Below are 21,290 nucleotides of genomic sequence, written 5' to 3'. Positions count from 1 at the left end.
GCCCCTCATTCACTTTTTCCACATACAGTACCAGCTCTTTAAGTGCTCGAACGTTGATATCCAAAGGAGGAGCCTTACCCCCATAGTGTACTGCATTCCTCTAGTGCCATAATTTCCAACAAGATATGATGAAAGTGGTTAGCCATGAAATTGATGGCGACTAAGAAACACCATTGCCAATATTTTTTGATAGCCAAAGCGAAAGGTCCTATGTGAAGAAACTAGACCCGTAAAGATCAAGCTTAAGCTTCAACCATACCTGGGTAGCCTCCCCACAATCCCTTAAAGTAGGAATAATTGATTCAGCTTCAAGCCTGCAACATGGACAACTAGGGTCAGAATCACCCCATTGGGATAGTTTAAGTCTTGTCAATAACCTATTATGCAAAATCTTCCACATGAATTTTTTTTATTTTTGAGGGCCCTTCCAAGCCCACAACCGTTGCCATACCTTCCTAACCTCCTCTTCAACATTCTCTTGCCTCGACAAGCAGTTAAATATTGAGCTTACCGAAACCCTGACAACCCCAACGTTGAACTACATTCTCTTGTAAGGGCCATCTTCTGGAGCAGGTGGTAGAGTGCTTCGAATAGCAGCAATGGCACTATCTAGTAGTCACTCCCAAAGGACTCAAAGTTCCAAATACTCGATGGAGTAACCATATCAGCGACTTTAATATTTACATCTAAAATCAAATCTCCATTAGGAATTAGCTCTTGTAAGGGTCCTACATCCAGAAGCCACTTGTCATACCAGAATCTTGCCTCTCTTCCATTGCCAAGCGCCCATGATAGCTGCCCTTTCAATTCAGACCAAATTCTACATAAATTTCTCCACAAATTGGAGTCACCTCTTTGAGAAACAAATGGCATAAGACTTCTGTTTCTGTTTACGTATTTTGCTTGTATCACTTGAGACCATAGCTGATGAGGTTCAAAATGAAACATCCAAGCTCTTTTTTGCTAGAAAGGCATTGTTCATCTGTTTTAATTTTCTTAAACCCAAACCACCATCTTCTTTGAGTGAGGTGATCACATCCCAATTGATCAGATGATGTTTCTTATTGTTTTCAGTGTCTCCCCATATAAAACGCCTTTGAAGCTTTTCAATTTCATTACAAATCGATGACGGTAGCGTGGAACTTTGCATCTAGAAGAATGGAATTGTTGCATTACCGAATAAGCAAGTGTTATTCGTCTTGCTTGGGATAGGCACTACCTTTCCCAGTTATTCATTTTCTCCTTTACCCATTCAACTATTCCATCATATAAGCTCCTCTTCACACGACCATGTTGCATCATAGAGCCAAGATAATGCCCAACATTCTTGACTCTTTTGAAGCCACTAGTTTGCACAATCTTGTTAATAGTTTCTTCAGAGGCATTTTTTGAGAAGAAAACGCTTGCCTTCTCCACACTTAATTTCTGGCCTGATAACTCTTCGAATATGATTAAGCATTTGAGGAGAATGTGTATTTGTGCCTCACTTGCTTCCATAAACACCATCAAGTCATCAGCAAAGTCTAGATGAGAGATCCTTGGACCATCTTTGCCAACCCACATAGGCTTCCATAGGTCACATTTCGTAGCAGTATCAATAATATGAGCCAATTTCTCTATGGCCAAGACAAAGAGATAAGGAAAAACTGGGTCATCTTGGCTAAGGCCTTTAGAAGGACAAAAATCATCAGTCTTCCCTCCATTCCACAAGACATTGATGCTGGATGAAGAAACACATTGCACGATCAGCTTGACCATGGCATCAGGGAGATGGATTTCTTCTTAGGTATTCCTCATGAACTGCCAACTTACCTTGTTATATGCCTTGACAAGGTCGATTTTAATTGCCATAAAAGCTTTCCTCCCCTTCATTTTGCTCATTGAATGAGAGTTCTTGCACTATGATAATGTTATCTTGGATCTGTCTATTTGGCACAAAACTAACCTGGGATGGGGAGAAGATCTTTTCTATAACAGGTTTCAGTTTCGCTACAATTAATTTAGCCAGGATTTTATAGAACTGAACACAGTGATATCAGACGAAATTGAGTAATAGATTCAGGCCTCTTAGTTTTCGGGATCAGCACTAACAAAGTGGAGTTCACTGCAACAATCTTTACCGGTGTACACCACAACTCTGTAATAGCATTACAAACCTGAATTTCTTAATTTGGTATTAAAGCTAGCATATATGATTATAAAACCCACAATTTTTGTATTTATTAAAATAATTCAAAATTTGCATATATAACCTAAAGTTAATGATAAAATTTTATTTGGAATTTTTTACAATTGATCTTGGAAACCTTGAGGTTTTTGTTCTACGTGATGAAATTTTTCTAACCATATATCATATGCATATTTTCATTGAGTATTCTAAGAAAATTCTAAATATGAATTTCTAGGTTTTATTATATTAAATTTTAGAAAATTTCTTGAATTATTTTTAATTGATTTGGAAAAACAAGTCTTTAGTGATCTATTGACACAAAAATTGTTTGAAATCGTTTCCTATAACGAAGAAATTTCGTTCATGAATGTATTGTTATGAGACATAAGGTTCATATTATGAAAATTTTAATCTTTCTTTAAATCAATCTTGTTTCATTGATGTATAACAAAAATTGGTTTGGGGTTTTTTTTATTGTTTTTCCATTGTTTTATTTTGTTTTTAATACAAAATTCACATATTTTTGTGCCAAGAAAAATAGCGACTTATAGCTTGAAAAATCATTTTTTAAGCTTCCAAAAGCTCTCAAAAAAATGTTATTTTTGATATGGACTAGATTAGAATCTTGTTGGATTGTTGTTTTTGGGTTGTTTTGTGATGAAAAGAGCTAAAAAAATATGCTATTTTTTAACTTTGGCGAAGCTCCCACGGCGGAACCCGATTTCAAGCTGGTTGATCCGCCAAAGGAAGAAGAAGACATTGCAAAAGAGAAATCTCAAGAAATCATAGGGGTTAGGGTGAGATTGTGAGAGAGACATTCTATCTATACTTCTCACTAAAAAGTCTTACGAAATCCACACCAATAGAAAATTCACTAAAATCGTCAGATTTTTAAATATCACAAGATTATTTTTCTTTTGTTTAAAATCCGAATTGAATACCACCGGATTTGGATGGACTCTAAAATAATCTTTTAAAATCCTAATCGAATACTACGTAATTTTTTTCAATCCTTTCAAATCCTAATTGAATACCAATAGATTTTTTTGTCCAAAAATAATCAATTAAAATCTCAATCCAATACAACCCCCCCTCAGAATGTATCAGTGAGAAGAAGTATGATTTGCATTAATCTCTTGTATTTCTTTATGCTATCTTCCTTCATCGCAAAATAATTTTTCCGGGCTGAAAAATTAAAATATTGTTTTAATAAATAATTACGAAAATGTTGCAATTTGAAATTTATTTATAAATCTGTAACAACCAGTCGTATTCAAAATAGGGCGGGACTGATCACGTCAAAAATCAAACTCGAATGAGGCTCAAATGCTCTCTATTTTATTTTGGACGCAACTAGTCGCACAAACAAATGGGGTTGGGTCGCACACAAAAGGGGTTGGGTTGCGCCCAAAATCAGATGCATTAGTGGACTGGGACACGCCCTATTTTAGGCTCGACGACCCTTTGTTCTCTTGTGCTTATCCTTCTTCTTGTTGCCAACGCCATTGATATGCCTCCAGTATATATATGATTTTATGCCAAAAAGAGAAAGAATCTTGATCAATCTTGGATAAAAAGGGCTAGAATTGTTATTAAATTGATAAATCTTAATCATATATCTTGTCATTGATTTTCTACTAATTTTGTAGGAAAACGGACCAGAAAGAAGCCCAAATTGGAAGCCCAAGTCTGAAGCTCTGCGCTATTAGCGCGGGTGTGGCGCTAGTAGCGCCAGAGGAACTGTTTTCATCTAGAGACTCCCACGCTAGTAGCGTGGCACTGGCGTTAGTAACGCCAGCCAATCTTGCCACCCACGCTAGTAGTGCGGGATTCACGCTAGTAGCGCCAAGCTATTGATTCAAGAACAATACTCCCACGTATTAGCGCGGCACTGGCGCTAGTAGCGCGGGAGGTGCAGGATAGTTTTTATTCATATTTCAGACTGTATCAAAGGAGATTGGACTAAGATATACGATGAAGATTTGATCAAGATTTCTAGACAAGGGCACAAACTCTATAAATAGAGACTCAGACCCCAAAAACAAAGAATCTTTGGCTGGAGAGAATTCTTGGAGGCTCACGCTGGAGATCAGGATTTCGACGGAGTTGAAGAACGAAGACCATTGATCCTTCTTCTTCTTCTTCTTTATTGTTTTCATGAATACTTTTTATTTCTTTAATTTGTTTAAGCCAGCTATGTCTGGCTAGTTTGTTTTTGTAGTTGGGATCACAGACCCAATGTGAATCCTTTATATTTCCTGTGTTGATATTTTATAAGTTAATTAGTTAGTTTATTTTATTCTACCTGTGTTAATTTTTCCATATCCTATTTAGAACTGATCACTCTAAATTATAGGGCTTTAAGGGTTAGGACTCACAATAGACATATTGGGATTTTAGTCTAGACAAGGGTAGAATAATAATTTGTGCATGACCTAGACATAGGCTTACATAGATTGCAGACTCATAATTCATTTGCTTAATGCTTGATTCAAGAGGAATTACTAAGACATTAGGATTCTAATTGGGTTAAAGGGTTGAAATCACTAAGACATTAGGGTTCAACTATTTTATAAGGAAATAATGAATTGTCTGAGAAAATTAATTAATTAATTATAAAATACAATTTAGGAATATAAGGGAGGATCAGAGGTGAAGTGCATCCTGGCTAGAGTCTTTTTATAATTTTTCATAACTCATACTTTCTTGACGTTCTTGATAATTCTTGCATGCTTTGAAATATTATTGTTTTTAAATTTCTGTTTTTAAAATTCCAACAATCAATCACTTTCACAAATCAAACAAACTTTCTTTTCCAACTTAAGGGGAATATAAACTAGTACTTGGTGCATTAATCTTCGTGGGAACGATACTCTACTTATCACTTTATTACTTGAAACGAACGGTATACTTGCCGATTTCGCAACAGCCATTCTTCTTTTTGTCTGGATCTGTTAGCTTATTGTGTGTTTGAATTTGTTCCTTGATTTTTCAGTTTGTTACTGAGATGGGTATTTCATTAGTTTTTTTATGTTATTATATGTTCGATCTTGGTAATTTTCTAGCGATGAGAACCATATATTTCCTAAATGTGAATGCATTCTAATTATAAGTTCATCTTGAGGAGTTATGTTTCCTCTCTTTATATTTGGTCTCAAATAGTTCATCCATCTTAGTCTGCAACTTTTTTCGCATCTATGAAGCCTTGCATCTACCACCAACAAAATTTATATTTGAGAGAAAAAAAAAGGAAGAAATATTAAAAAGTAATGCATAATACTAAGGATTTAGAAGGGAAAAACAAATCAAGAACGAAATATGAGAGATTTAAATGATAAAATCATGAACCCGAATGAGCAATAAAAGAGAAATAGGGTAACAGATGAAGAGGAACCTAGTCTTACCAGCTCTTTTAGGTAGTAGTCTCCATTTGTCCTCTCCATGAGCTTGAATACATTTGATGAGCAACAAGCCTCCTTCTCTTCCCTCTCTCTTTCTCTCTGCCTTTTTCACACACACAACTTCTAGTTCTTCATTAGATTTGTGCCGCAAATCCAACTCTCAATAAACTGGCTTTTGCAACAAGGAGAATGGGGTGCTCTTAGGGTGCACTCTTCTCAAGCAATGCATCATAGGGTGTTTGGGTGCCAATCGCACCCCATTTTGGACGCGACTGGTCACGCCCAAAATGGGGCGCATTCCAACCCATTTGCGCTCAAATGTTTGGCAAAAGCACTATTCTAAATATGTTGGGCAAATGAATTGCCAGTTAAAATTGATTGGATAAGTTTTTCTAAACTAATTCAGTCAAACGGGACTAGTCCCATCACTCATCTTGATGGGACTAATGCCATGTCAGCGCCATGTAGGAATTCCTGTCACTGATCATGACGGGACTCACCCGGTGATGACATATATCACAAAATTTTCAATAGTTTTACCGTAAAACTTCGGAAGACCATAACTATTGACTCGAGTATTCAAATCAGGTGAACTTTTTTATTTCACATAACTTGTCGAGATCTACGAAATGACACCTCTTTTGGCATATTTTATCTCCCACAAACATAGTTCGAATTTGCAATAATGGTTCGACAATCATAAGTGTTTAAACCTAAAAGCTCATGAGTTCTTTCCAAACCAATACCATGAGCTGCATCACATGCAATTGATTGGCACATTTTATCTATGTGATGCAGCACGAGCCAAGAAATCGATGGCACATGTTGTAGTTCATGGTGTTGGTTCAGAAAGAACTCATGAGCTTTAGGGTTTGAACGCTCTTATGATTGCTGAACCCTTATTGCAAATTCGAACTATGTTTGTGGGAGACAAACACTCTTTTTTTTGGTGAGGGAGGGAGATAAACACTCTAATGATGTTAATTAAGGAAAATTTAGTGCCGGTTTGAATTCTGTTTTCAAAAATTATTTTTTGATTTTCATAATGAAAAAACAAAATAATCTGTTTGATATAGCTTGTTTCGTAAATATAATTTTAAAAATTATAACTGTTTTTTTAGAATTTAGAATCAAATTTAGAAAACATATTTGAGTTGTTTTTGTTTTGTGTTTTGACTTTTAACTTTCAAATAAAATATATATATATAGAAAATACCTATTTCATTAATTATTCTACAAAATAATTTTAAAAACAAAAAAAATCAAAACAAGATCAAACATGCCCTTAATTTGGTAAGGAGGGAATAAAAGACTGCAACTTTGATTAAATTTATTTTTTGTTATTGTAAGGTGTGCAATTATTTGGATATAGGAGGTTGAGAAAGTGGCTTGGTTGAAGATCGATTCTTTACGGGGCATTTGATAGAGGAGAAATTTTTTTTACCAGGAAAATACAATTACTAGGAATATGGTGAGAAAGTGAATTTGGTAGGAAAGTTAAAAAAAAAGTTGTTTGATAGGCCGAAATATTACCAAAAAAATTGGGTTAAATTTTCTGAGTCTATATTTGGTTGAAGGTAAAATATTAGGGGGAGAAATAGGATAAAATCACCAAACTGACTCTTAACTAAATACAAAGAAGACCCTCTCTCTCCAGCTTTTTTTTGGCACATTTTTTGAGAAGGGATATTTGTGTCCATTGCTTTTTTTTTCCTACTTTTTGGTTTGATGGGGTAATGATTTGAAATGGCAAATTTTTTCAATTTTACACACAAACTGAGATTGCTCTACAAATTCGAATGATGACAAATTTTTTAAAACCTCGTACCAAACATGGATCAACTAAGAAACCCATGTTTAGATGTGGTAAGGGAAAGAAAGGGAGTGAGGTGGATTTATTTCTCCTTGTTTAGATGTTGAAGTAAATTCGATGGGAATTTTAACTATACATGAAATTTACTTATTACAAATAAAAAAATTATTTCCCTCTCTTTACGAATTTGAGTGGAAAGATTTTGTGTTTTTTTTTTTAACAAGGAAGGAGGAGAATAATTCTTTCTCACTCCCGTTCTCTTTATTAAAAATCATCCAATTTTGTAAGAATGCATGCTATAGCAAAAAAAAAAAAGTAAAAATGGGGAAAGGCAATAGACATCTAAGGGGATGCTTATTAATACGTAAGCAAGCAACTGAAGGCAGGTAATAAATGTGCTTATGGGTAAAAAAATCGTTGTATTATACTCCAAAGTAAAACACGGATCTGTTTACCAACAAAAAATAAATAAATACGGATCTGGATTTCTCATGTAAAAAAAATTATAACATGGTCAAGTGGGGAATCATAATCATACAAAGGTGGATCAACAGTAATAAAGAAAGAGAGAAAAAATATTAAAATAAGTAGTTATAAAATCATTTACCATTATACGGTTGTGATCTTTTCACATGACCATGTCATATTTCTTTTTTTACATGAGAGAATCTATTTCGGTAAAACACTACTTTGGTCCTCAAAATGTTTTACTTATTTCACACTATAAGTTGTTGAATTTTTCAAAGCATCATACTCCTTAAAATATTAGTTTTATCTCCAAAGTATTTCACATTCATCCCTAGATTTTTAAAACAAAACCCAAATTCTTGAAATATTAGTCTCCTAAACAAGTTAATCTTTGGGAGGTTATTAATCTTCTGTCATATGTCACATAAGATAGGGATCTTATGTGGGTGAAACAAAGTTGTGGGGCCTATAATTTTTAGAAAAAGAAAATAGACACAAAATTCTATGAATGTGTAACATAAGACAACTATATTCCTTAATCTTTAGGGTTAAATTGGATTTGTTTTTGTTAATGGAAGAGCCGATGTATGTGGCACTGAGATGATCACCTGTAGGTATATGACGTCTAGCAGAGCTAAGATGACAATGTTTTGATGGAAACAAATTCGTTTTGAGTTTAGGTTAGTAACTTAACCTGCCACATTGAACTAGCCTATGTCATTTATAAGCTGACATAATTAATGACACATTAGTCTGTTAGGTTAAAAACGAGGAATGTCATATACAGATTATTAAATTTCCATCCATCGATCCAGTCCATTTAAGTATGAGCTGGTTTGGGAATGTTTTAAGCAATAAGATGTTTTTAAATTGGGCTAAAGAATATATTTCATAGTATTGGGATTTTTTTTCAAGCTTTTGTTCTCGAATGCACGTATTACCTGATAGCCTGCTCAACAACTTTATGTACCACAATGGCACTTCCATTAACAAACATTATCAAAATTAAACTTAACCAAATGACTAACTTGCTTTACAAAGTAATATCTCAGGAACTTACTGTTGGCTTTTCAAAATTTGATACTAATAAGAAATAAGTAAACTGTTTGAGGAGCAAAACTAATATTTAAAGGATTTGCTATTGGGTTTTAAGAATTGAAAGATCAATATGAAATAGGTGAATTTTTTTTAGAACCAGAATAGTTATTTACTGAACTCTGTATGAGACATTCAAATCTTTTTTTTTTAATCATAAGCTATCTTTCTGAATGTATTAGTATACAATTATCTCAGTTTATATAATAACATTCGCACCTTTATCTTTACACTTTAAAATGAGTTGGCATGCTTAGTGGTTTTAAATGAACGAGTGATCCTTATTATCTTATTTTATTTAACAAAAATATTGATAAATTTTAGCTAAATCCTGATATCCAAAAAAAAACATTACTTAATTTAAAAACTTCTCTACAAAGCCAATCACCTTGCTAGGCTGATTGTGGCGATCTAGATAACACCAATCCAACTTGCTCCAAGTGGCATAACAAAGATATTAATCAAATTGCTTATGGAAGCAATTATAACTATAAACCCAAGTAACAAGTTCAGGCCATCTTTAAAAATTATTATTATTATTATTTTATTTAAGTTCAAAATAATTCAAGGGTCATGCAGAAAAAAAGTAAGTGGGAAAAAATGAATGGAAAACGCCAAACGTCCTGTCTGGCTGTCTCTTATAGAGAAGAATGATGGGTGGAAGATAATTAGGGGCATGCACTGTCTTAATAATCCAACTCATTACAAATAGCAACCACTGCCTTTTGTAAAGCCTTTTTATCGGTAATTGGAATTCCTACAGTGCTTGCCAACACAACAAAGCTTAAGTTCATAAAGTTGCTCCTTGAAAAAAGAAAAAAAAAATTGTACTATTTTGCATCAAGGCAATAATTGGCTTGAAATTACATTATAATACAGCATGGCAAGTTAAAAATATACAGCTTATTTTCAAAAGTATTAAATAAGTGTGAAAAATTCCAACAAGTGTAATTACAAATATCTTGAATTGTTTGATACATTTTCACAAACTTCTCCTTCTTCCTGTGTTGTATAAATTCTTTTAGGCGGACAAGTGCACCCCATTAAACAAAATTGCGAAAGACGAGAGGCTCAAACATTTAAAATGACATGTCTATGGCCTCATGGTCTGGGGTCTTGTGACCAAAACCAGATTCGTCACTGGGTCGCCTTTTAACCACACTTGCTCTTTGCACTAACCGTACCAATGCTTGCACCACCTCAGACATGGGAGGTCGAAATTCAGGTTCAGGCTGCGGAGAAAATTAAAATCATTAACAAACATTTTTTTTTAAAATGATGAAGGCAACACCATATACGTTTACATGCATGAGATTGCTCAAAAATGCAAATTATTATAAAGATTATATTTGACTAGGTGCAATAACAGAAAAGCCAAACTTCCAAGAGTGTATTAAAATAAATTGTTTTGATATTATTAACATTAGAAAAGTTTTACCTGAACACAGAGGGCAATGATATCAGCAAAGCGTGACAGTGACTTTGCAGGATACATGCCATTCAAAGAAGGATCAACCATTTTGGCCAAGGCATCTATATCATGGAGCTGAGGTGTTGCCCATCTCACTAGTGATTGCTCTGATCTAACCCTTGAACTAAATTTACAAATGAATGTAAGAAGTCATAAGAAAAAGAAAGATAATAAACAACGGAAAACATTAAAATGATTAACATGAAGATTAATTTCCATTGTGTAGGATAGACTCACCTGTCAAGCGGCTTCCGACCTGTCAATAGTTCCAGCATAACCACCCCAAAGCTGTAAACATCACTTTTTACAGTGTATACTCCTGACAGTGCAAACTCCGGAGCACTATAACCGAATGAACCGACCATCTGAGTTGAAACCTGTTAAACACAAATAATGTTTTTTATCAATGTAATGTGCTAAGAAAAGATACAAATACCATGTTCAGCAATGCATGAAGAAAACAGAAGCATCTTTCACCAACCTGCCGCTCGGTGTTTGGTGTTAGAGCAGCTAAACCACAATCAGACAGGTGAGGATTGAGCTCCTCATCAAGTAATATATTTGCTGATTTGAAATTTCTATGTACAACAGAAGGTAAGCACACTTCATGCAAGTACCTGATAGACAAAGCATATGACCGAAAAAAGAGATTAGCCTGAATTGTGATATGCCAACTCACCCTCTACAAGTCTACAAATATAGACTTGCGGAAAAATCTGGGGGATGGGGTAGCCTGTCAAGGCTGTGCTTAGGAGAAACTTAATGTGTCATATGTGCATGAAACATACTCTAAAGCCCGGGCTGTGCCAAGTGCTATGCGTACACGGGCATTCCAAGATAAAGCTTTACTGCTATCTTCAGCAAAATGAAGCATGTCATGCAGATTCCCTTTTTCTATATACTCATAAACTAGAAGCCGTTGGCCATGCTCAGCACAATATCCACTCAGTGTAACAATGTTTGGGTGCCGCAAGCGTGACATATTTGAAACAGCTTCAAGAAAATTGTCTTCCTCCTGTAGTGACAGTGCCGAGTTGTCGATCTTCTTAACCGCCATTATCTAAATAAAAGCAAAACTTGAAAAAATTAGAATATTAGAATGTCTATAAATTTTATAGGGAATAAAAAAAATGAATTTATAAAGAGGTAAAAAATTACCGAAATATAAAAATAAAATGAAGAGATAGAGGGTAGAGGGCTCATTGTACAAATGCTGGGTTACTGCCAAGTGCCAAACTAATAACCACAGTAAATAAATAGGCACTATGAAGCCAAATGATTCCATGACTTATGACTGTAAAGAATATGCTACATATGTAGGAACAAAAAAAATTAAAAAACGCAAACCAAATTAAAGGTTAAAAACAATAGAAGAGGAAAATAGAAACATTGGGTTGAACATGCGGCAAAGCAAAACTTATTGAAGAAGAAAGATGTCTATAAATCACCATCACATTCTTCCAGTACTTAGTTATGGAAAATGTGATCAAATCTTCAAATACATTTCGTCATGCATTAAAAACCTTGGGTGCCAAACCAAGCTATGCATGAAGCTGATGTGGAGAACAGGCATTTGAACAATCATGTCATGTGTACTGAAATTACATTACTATACTGACTCTGGCACGTTTCATTTCCCACAGGAGTGGTTCAACCAATGGAAATCAAGATGGTCCTTTACTATGTATTTTCCATCCCTACATAATGAGTATAAATTCCCAAAAAGACAGCAGGAAGGTAGATAACAAAAGCGACAGTAAAAGGTTACCTTTCCATTGGAGAAATCAGCCTTGTAAACTCTACCAAGAGAACCTTCACCAATAATAAATTCTTGACTAAAGCTATTTGTTGCGCTTTGGAGAGCAGCAACTGTGTATGGTGTGGAAGTTATAGGGGACTTCATCTGCTTTACAGATCCACTTTTTACAGGTACCCTCTCAATTGTCACATTTTCAGCAGGACGAGGGTTGAGATCTTTAATAACAGCAGCACTTTTTACCCTTTGCTCTTGCATCTGAGGTGTTACTGCAAGTACAAACCCAAAAGAAAAGCTAAACTGGTCAGGATAATGCAAGGAGCAGTTTACAGAAAAATAGCTTCAAAAGGATAATGCAAATGAATTTTGTAAAAGAATAAAGAAAAATGCCATTATAATATTTTTAATAGAAAACAGATTTGCAATTAAAATTAACATGATGCAAATGCTCTTTTCATGGGATTTATACTGAATATGAAGCTCCAAATCCCAATTTCCCTCAAAACAGTCTTCTAAACACCACTACTTTATAGCTGCTACCTTTAGTTGCCTCCAAATATTGACATTCAACAAAGATTGGGCCAGCTTAATGCATATTCCATATTAGACTAGGTTTGACAAAGAAACCAAATTACATGATCATAACATATATCTGGAAACAAGAAGTTAGAGAAATTCACCATTAGTAATTCCAAGAGGAAGGCTCCCATTAGAAGTTCTTGCACCCTTTTCCTTCCGTTTTTGCTTCCGGATACAAAAAACAAGTGCAAGTAGCACAATAACAGCCCCCAACGCTGAACCTAGAGTAATTGCTACAATGGCCCCCGCAGTCAAACCCTTATGGCCATCAGAATTTTCTTTAGCAGAACCCCGAGTTTTATTATGTGAACCAGATGCAGAATGATGATGACTACTACTAGATCCAGTAGGTGGAGGTGAAGTGGATGCTGGCGGATGAGGAGCAGGACCATTGTCAAAAGAATTTCCATCATATCTAGTTCATATTTGAAGAGTCACATCAACCACATTGCTGAAGTTAAGCATTGGAAAACAGATTGGCGATTCATACAGAAATGCATAAATACTTACATGAAATTATGGATGGAACTAAGCTCATGAGGTATTGATCCACTGAAATTATTGTTTGCAACATTTCTGGAAAATTAGAGGGTAAGATGAGAATCTGAGAATGTGACATACAGATAATTCAAGGCCCAAAGGGAGAAGAACTTACAAAGTATCCAAAGGCAAACCAACAAGAGCGTTAAGAGAGCCAGTCAACTGGTTATTCTGCAAGAAGCTGCAATGAAGTTTCAATAAGCATTAAATTAACATTTACTGCAAATTGCTATCAGTTCATCAATTAAAATATTAGCCAACATACAGAGAAGAAAGTTTGGACAATGAACCAATTGAAGGAGGAAGCTCCATAGAGAAGTTATTGAATGATAGATCCCTGCATCATAGAAAATGAAGGCAAACATTCATCAAATAGAATCAACCATAAAATTAAGAATAACAAGCCACTAATAATTAGCACAAACCAATGACTGTAAATTCTAAAGAATTTTACAATTTCAGCATGAAACTTTTTCTCTCACTATGGAAGGGATTTCCATTGGACCATAAACTTTATGTTAATATGGTAAATGAATTTGGATTCTGACTTGTGATTACTCGAAAGAATTGTAAAGAATGAACTTTTCAGAAAAGAAAAACTTATTTCACCTTAGCCAGCGAATATTACTGTATAAGTGACCCTAACTTTTTCAGATTGACATTAAAGAATAAGTAGTTAATTGAATGAATGAACATGGAAGAATAGCACACCAAAAACCAACCTTAAACTGGGAAACTATGACTAAGAATTGGAATTTAACTCTCATATAAAAATATGGAAATCAAATACTCCTGATTTTGGCAAGCATCCTGAGAGTAGTCACAATGATATAAAGGAAGAGTAAAAACTATCTGCCACTGAAGTTGCAGATTCATAATCACCATATAGTTCAAGTATTGAGTTAACCTCTGAACATGCTGTGAGTCCAATCCAACACTCATAAAAAATTGAATTCAAAAAAATAATATCTCAATCTCAAAATGCAGAAGTCTCAGATTCAGCCAGGGAAAAACTTTTGTTCATTGCTAAAAATAAATAAATTAAAAGTACCAAAATTGGTTAACCATGGCCACAAATCAGTACAGTAAGCATTATTTTCTTAGTCAGAATAGTAAATGGAATGAAGACACAATGTACGATATCTTACACGGTCCCAAGATCAGAAAGAGTAGCAAAAATGTCACCAATCATCTGGGAGAGCGCATTACTGCTTACATTCCTAAAACCACATAGAAATAGAGTGTAAGAGTGGATCCAATATATGACCAAATAGAATATTATGAAATAGAATTGTATAAATTCAAAAGCAACTTACAGATAATTGAGTGAAAGCATGGCAGAAATGGAATAAGGAAGATTTCCAGTTAAATTATTTCTTGCAAGATTCCTGATTGTTAAAATTGAATAGTAATGACACGTTTCAGTGACAAGAAAATTTAACATTGATAAAGCAGCAAGGTGAAACTGATCAAGAAATGAAAAGAGCAATAAATTGTAGATAAACATTACAGGCTGGTAAGATTAGGCGGCAACTGGTAGGGAATTGTATCGTGGATCTTGTTGTCACTTAAGTCACTAGAAAAACACACAAAAAAAAAAATTAAAAATCAATCACCAATACATTAAAACAGTAAAGATTATGTGTCCCACAAAAATAACACAGTAGAATTTTCTCACAGCTTTTTCAGTGACATAAGGTCTGAAAGCAGGTACCCCAGAGTTCCATCGAGTCCTAAACCTGAAAGCTCACTAACAAGCATTCCAAGGGGAAATCAGTTAGTTTTATCAATCACAAGCGCACTAAAATAATAACAATAATAATATTAATAAAATTACAATGCTGCAGTATCTTCTGAATCTCATACATGGAAACAACGGCTGAACCCTCACATGTTATCCCTTTCCATGACTCTCCACATGGATCACCATCACCGATTTTCCAACCAGTTAACAGAGTTGGACTATTTAGCGCGTTGTACATAACCTCAAGAGCTTGAACTGTAACAACAGCAAGAACAACAATAAAAAAAACTACCAATAGAAGGAAGTGGCACTGTTGGTTTGCAGTGACAAATTTATATAGAGATGTACAAAAAAGGAAACACCATTTTAAAACCGAGTTCGGCGTAGCCTTATTTCAAAAAAATAAAAAAATAAAAAAATAAAAAGACCGTGTTTTGAAATGGAAAACCGTAACTTCATTTATTGCAGTATTGCACTCCCTCTACAACCAGAGTTTACAAAACAAAATCAAAGCCCCAAAACTCAAAGCTTTCACATGGGTTCAACCTAAAAATCGCTTCTTTTGGCATGTTAATGAAAAAAAGTCAAGGCTTTATTAACTGCATTGCAACAAAACAGAGTTTACAAGCAGGTAGCAAAATCTAACATGAACAAGTGAAGCCTCAACTTGTGTTCAGGAAACCACCCACAATGCAAAATCCAAACTTTTTTTTTTATCAAAGCCAAATACTTTCCATCGCACTATCAAATTTAACACCGACCAAACCAATCAAGCGCAGAGTGATCATACCAAAAAAAAAAAATTAAGAAAAAAAAAATGAGAAAAAAGGAATTACCATCAGAAGGGTCAGTGTTGGCGAAGGCAAGAAGAGGAAGAACAGAAAAGATCAAAGAGAATGACACAAACTCGGCGAGAAGGGGAGAGAAAGCTAAACGGGTATGAGCCATTGTGGTTACAAAGCTCAGAAGTGTGGTTCAGGTGAGGAGGAGTACATGCAAGAGTAGCATGGACACACAAGATATAACAAAGAAGAAGAAGAAGAAGAATAGATTGGGGTTAGTCCCGTAGTAGTTGGGTTTCAGATCGCGACTGGTTGTACAAGGCAAAGCCATTAAAGAAAGGGACACACGGAGATTCGAAGCTTAGAGCAATGAAGAGAGAGAGAATATATCAAAAGAAAATAAAATAAAAAAGGAACAGTACTAGACTCGGAGCATGAGTATTGAGTGTAGAGTGAGTGTGTGTCGGCGAAAAATATAATGAAAACAGAACAAGAAAATTAATATTAGTAATGTAGAAATGGAAGTAACAAAAAATTTAATGTATATGGGGTCGAAAGACTCGAAAGGTTGGCAGGTTTTGTTTGAAGCAGTCAAAAGCTTCCATACGGTGTTATTAAAGTGGGTCCCTCACTCTCTCTTTTTTTTTTTTTTTTTTTCCCTTCTGGGTTTTGGATTTTCTATCTTCTATTCTACATTCTTATTCTACACCTTTTGGGGCCTTTACGCCCCCAGCCTGTGTCAGTTCAGCTTTCTCCCTTTTTCTTCTCCTTCGTACCATCTTCTTGTTGTTCCTGGAGTCACGTCTCCCTCTCATGCAGTCAAATTATAAGATTAGAATGTAAACATATAAGATATAATATATCTTATATATGATCAAGCATCTTAAATGTTTAGCATCTAACACACATCCAATGCTTGTTGATACTACATTATGCCTTTTTTCTTAAGTAGTGTTTGATTGAGGAGAAATTTTATAATACTAGGAAAATGTAAATACTAAGAATATGCAAGGAAAGTGAATTAGATAGAAAAATTTTAAAAAAATTGTTTGGTTGAGCAAAATATTACCAGAAAAATTGAGTGAAATTCCTGAATGTGTATTTGGTTGAATATAAAATATTGATGGAAAAACTTATTGAAATTATAAAATTATCCTTTTACAAAATTATACAGCCAATTGTCCCACTGCATTAAGGGGTAGTAGTGTCACTGTTTTGTATCGTGTTAACTTATCTGATTTTTAGATGCAATCCCACCTAATTTGTTGGATTCTTGAACAGTCTTTTCTTCCTTTTTTAAGTGCAATTTGAGATAGCTATGCATCTGATATTGATGGGCAAAAATCATGATACCCTGAACCAAACACGAAAAAATGATAAAGTCAGAATCACTTCCCTAGAAATATCTAAAAAACTCCTGAAACAAACACTATCTTAAGTAATATTAAGATAAAATATTATGTTTTGAGTACCCTTTATTTTTTGGTTAATTGAAAAAATGCCAAACATTTGTCATCGTGAGAGTCATGATATATTCTTTAAAGTAATACATCATTAATTTTGATTGCATTTTATGCCATAAACTATTATATGAGCTCATAGCTGTACTCCTAACTTAGCCCGATCGAAACTGAGACATGTTTTGATTGAGAGTGGTACAGTAGTAGTTAGCACGTTGGTGAAATTGATTGTGGAGCTTATTTGAATTTTTGGAAACATGTGATGATGACTTTGTTGAAACAGAATAGTACCACACAGATTTTCATAGAACAATCTTATTAGAATTCAAAAACAGGTGTTGGCTTTATAGCCTTACAACATAAAAAAAAAAAAAAAAAACTGAAGCATAACAGATCCACGTATTACATGGCTTGCAACGTGGTGACTAATTAAAAGAATAACAGAACTCATATCTCCACATCCCTAAAGCATAGGACTTTATTTAACAAACAGATAAACCCAAATAACAGTAAAAATACTAACTGACTATTAGTCCAACATTCCCTCCCTTAAACTTAAAAGCATTTAGTTTATCATTGAAGCTTCAACCATTCCCAGCATATTTCGGAGTTTTAAGAACTGTTCTAACTTGAGAGGCTTTGTCATTATGTCTGCAACTTGTTCTTGAGAATTGCAGTAGCTCAACTCCACAACTTTGTCTCTTGTCAAATCTCTAAGAAAATGAAACCTTATATCAATATGCTTGCTCCTACCATGAAAAACTGGATTCTTGGACAGCTTTATAGTAGAGCTATTGTCACATTGAATTGCAGTACTCTTCTCTTCTTTATGACCAAGTTTCTCTAACACCCTTCTCAGCCAAACACACTGATAGGCACAAAATGCAGCAGCTATATACTCAGCCTCTGTAGTAGACAATGTCACTACAGGCTGTTTCTTAGAAGACCATGAAATTGCCCCAGAACCAAGCAAGAAAACAAAGCCAGATGTACTCTTCCGATCATCTAAACACCGGCAAAATCACTGTCGGTGTAAGCTACTAGATCTGTGGAACCTCTATTTTTGTAGAAAATTCCAAGCTCAGTTGTACCTTTCAAATACCTTAATATTCTTTTTGCTGCAAGCCAATGAGATTCAGTTGGACAAGACATGAATCTACTAATAAGACTCACTCCATACGTCAAATCAGGTCGAGTTGCAGTCAAGTACATAAGACTGCCAACCAACTGCTTGAACAAAGTTTCATCAACTTTGGTTCCAGCTTCATCTTTAGATAACTTTGTGCCTGGAACAATAGGATTCTTCACTGAATTACTTTTATCCATTCCAAATCTTGCTAAAACTTCACGAGCATACTTTCTTTGACACACAAATATCCCATCTGGACTTTGTATCACCTCAACCCCAAGAAAGTACCTCATCCTCCCCAAATCAGACATATCAAATTCCAACTTCATTGAATTCTTAAATTCATCACACATACTCTTATCATTTCCGGTATATATTAAATCATCAACATAAAGGCTTACTATTAAAATTTTACCTCCCTCCTTAGCCTTTGTGAACAGTGTGTGCTCACAAAAACACCTTTCAAAGCCTTCTTGGACAAAATAAGCTTCTATTCTGCTGTACCATGCCCTCGGTGCTTGCTTCAAGCCATACAACGCCTTTCTTAACTTGTAAACTTTGTCTTCTTCTCCTTTCTTCTCATATCCTAATGGTTGTTGCACAAAGACTTCTTCTTTAAGTTCACCTTGAAGGAATGCGCTCTTTACATCTAGTTGAAAAATATCCCAACTGTTTTGAGCTGCCAAAGCCAATATCAATCGAATGGTGTCAAGTCTGGCCACCGGAGCAAAAACTTCAGTATAATCAACTCCATACTGCTGTGCATACCCCTTCGCCACTAGCCTTGCTTTGTGCTTGTCTATCTCTCCATTCTCGTTAAGTTTAGTCTTAAAAACCCACTTAACTCCGATTGGCTTCACTCCTTCTGGTAGGACAGTCAGCTCCCATGTTTTGTTCTTTTCTATTGACTCAATCTCTGCCATCATTGCATCCCTCCATTTCTTGCTCTTGACAGCTTCTTCAAATGTAAGTGGATCATCTTCAGTGAGCATTATCATAGCATTCAGACCATCTTCATCTGATAAACCTTCACCTGTTTCATAGTCTGCCATCCATAAAGGTGCTCTTCTTACCCTCCCTTCATTCAAAATCGGCGAATCATCCTCATTTGATTCACTAGAAGGTGAACCAATTTCACTTGAATTTATTGTATCAACACCATTGCCTTCTTCTTCATCGCTTTCTACTATCTCTTCTGTGTCACTCTCATCATCATCTTTCCACTGTAAAACATCAATTCTGCATTCTTCTTTGTTTCTGCCCCAATTCCAGCATTCATCTTCTTCAAAAATCACATCTTTGCTAATGATGATTTTCTTGGAGACTGGATCATATAATCTATAGGCCTTTGATTCATCACTTACTCCCAACAAAACACACCTCTTGCTTTTGTCATCTAACTTACGTCTTTTCTGGTCTGGAACATGTGCATGAGCTACACACCCAAAAATTCGAAAGTAATCAACTGTTGGCTTCACACCGCTCCATGCCTCTTCCGGGGTTTTGTTTCGGACAGCCATAGTAGGACATCTATTGAGGATATGCACACTCCATTTTAGAGCTTCGGGCCAAAACATTTTAGGAACTTGTTTCTCAGCCAACATAGAGCGCACCATGTTCATTATCGTCCTATTTTTTCTTTCAGCAACTCCATTTTGCTGAGGAGTGTAGCCTGCAGTCAATTGTCTGCTTATTCCTTGAACTTTGCAAAATTCTTCAAACTCATTTGAGGTGAATTCACCACCTCTATCTGTCCTCAAAGAAATGATAGATGCACCAGTCTCTTTTTCAACACAAGCTTTAAAATTTCTAAACATGGCAAAAGCCTCTGATTTTTCATGTAAGAAGTAAATCCAAGTTTTACGAGTGAAATCATCAATAAAACTTAGGATATACCTCTTATTGCTGTTTGATTCTGGTTTAATAGGCCCACATATGTCTGCGTGCACAAGTTGTAGCTTGTGTGAAGCTCTCCATAAGCTTTTCTTAGGCATGGAGTTTCTGTGCTGCTTGCCGGTTAAACATTCTATGCATGGCTTCTTTGGAATCTTGAGTGAAGGCAGCCCATTTACCATCTTTTTATAAAAAAGTGTCCTCAATCCCTTGTAGTTTAAGTGACCAAACCGACAATGCCAAAGGTGAGATTCATTTTCTGACACAGTTTGAAAACATGTAGAATCTTTTGGCATCATAGTAGCCAACAAGAAAAACATTCTACTTCCACTCATATCTGTCTGCATAATTAATCCTTTCTTAGGATGATGTACCTTACACTTCCCATCCTGAAACAAAATAGCTAAGCCCTTTTCTTGAAGCTGCCCTATGCTTAATAGATTATTCTTGAGTTCAGGAATGTAGTAGACATCAGAAATTACCTGAGTAAGTCCACTCACTTGCATACGAATACTGCCTTTTCCCACAACAGCCATTCTAGTGTTGTTACCAAGTTTTACAGTTTGCCTGAAGCTTTCATCCAGCTCTAAGAACCACTCCTTGTTTCCACTCATATGATTGCTACAGCCGGAGTCAAGAAACCACACTTCTTCCTTCTTGGTTTGTTTGAGTTCAACATACGACATTAATAACAACTCCTCTTCTTCTTCCAACTGAGCATAGTTGGCCTTTTTCTCCCAATCAGGACACTCATATTGATAGTGTCCTAACTTGTGACATTTGAAACACTCGATAATAGCTTTGTTGAAGGGTTGTCTATCCCTTCCTCTGCCTCGGCCTCCTCTAAATGCACCTCTACCTCTTCCTCGTCCTGCTCTGGCTTCATGGGAGATCTGTAAAACCTGCTCTTCTTCTCTATGGCTTCTCATCCTTTGCTCATGAACAAGAAGACTACTTTGCAGTTCATCAATAGTCATTATGTCCAAGTT

General features: G+C 35.3%; 1 protein-coding gene across 2 annotated transcripts; it reads right to left on the bottom strand.

Annotated features, from left to right (window-relative positions):
- Positions 1-9,948: 9,948 nt before the first annotated feature.
- Positions 9,949-14,681, bottom strand: LOC133287217 (protein STRUBBELIG-RECEPTOR FAMILY 8). Of its 2 annotated transcripts, none has more exons than XM_061484778.1 (12): positions 14,610-14,681; positions 14,442-14,513; positions 13,559-13,630; positions 13,409-13,474; positions 13,264-13,329; positions 12,851-13,168; positions 12,187-12,439; positions 11,207-11,478; positions 10,900-11,035; positions 10,656-10,795; positions 10,386-10,542; positions 9,949-10,179 (listed from the first exon to the last, which is right to left on the bottom strand). In XM_061484778.1, exons 1-12 carry the CDS (start codon positions 14,627-14,629, stop codon positions 10,027-10,029), a joined length of 1,725 nt encoding a protein of 574 aa, XP_061340762.1. In that variant the 5' UTR covers positions 14,630-14,681; the 3' UTR covers positions 9,949-10,026. The 2 variants fall into 2 exon arrangements, with proteins under 2 accessions (XP_061340762.1, XP_061340761.1); XM_061484777.1 differs by having other exon boundaries at positions 12,187-12,443; positions 12,855-13,168.
- Between the last annotated feature and the right edge of the window lie 6,609 nt (positions 14,682-21,290).

Source organism: Gastrolobium bilobum, unplaced genomic scaffold, assembly GCF_033153095.1.
Source record: "Gastrolobium bilobum isolate Gb01-03AN ecotype WA unplaced genomic scaffold, APGP_CSIRO_Gbil_v1 utg609, whole genome shotgun sequence".
NCBI classification, from domain to species: Eukaryota; Viridiplantae; Streptophyta; class Magnoliopsida; order Fabales; family Fabaceae; genus Gastrolobium; species Gastrolobium bilobum.
The sequence above is the reverse complement of the archived record's forward strand: the minus strand, read 5'-3'. Positions and strand labels throughout refer to the sequence as shown.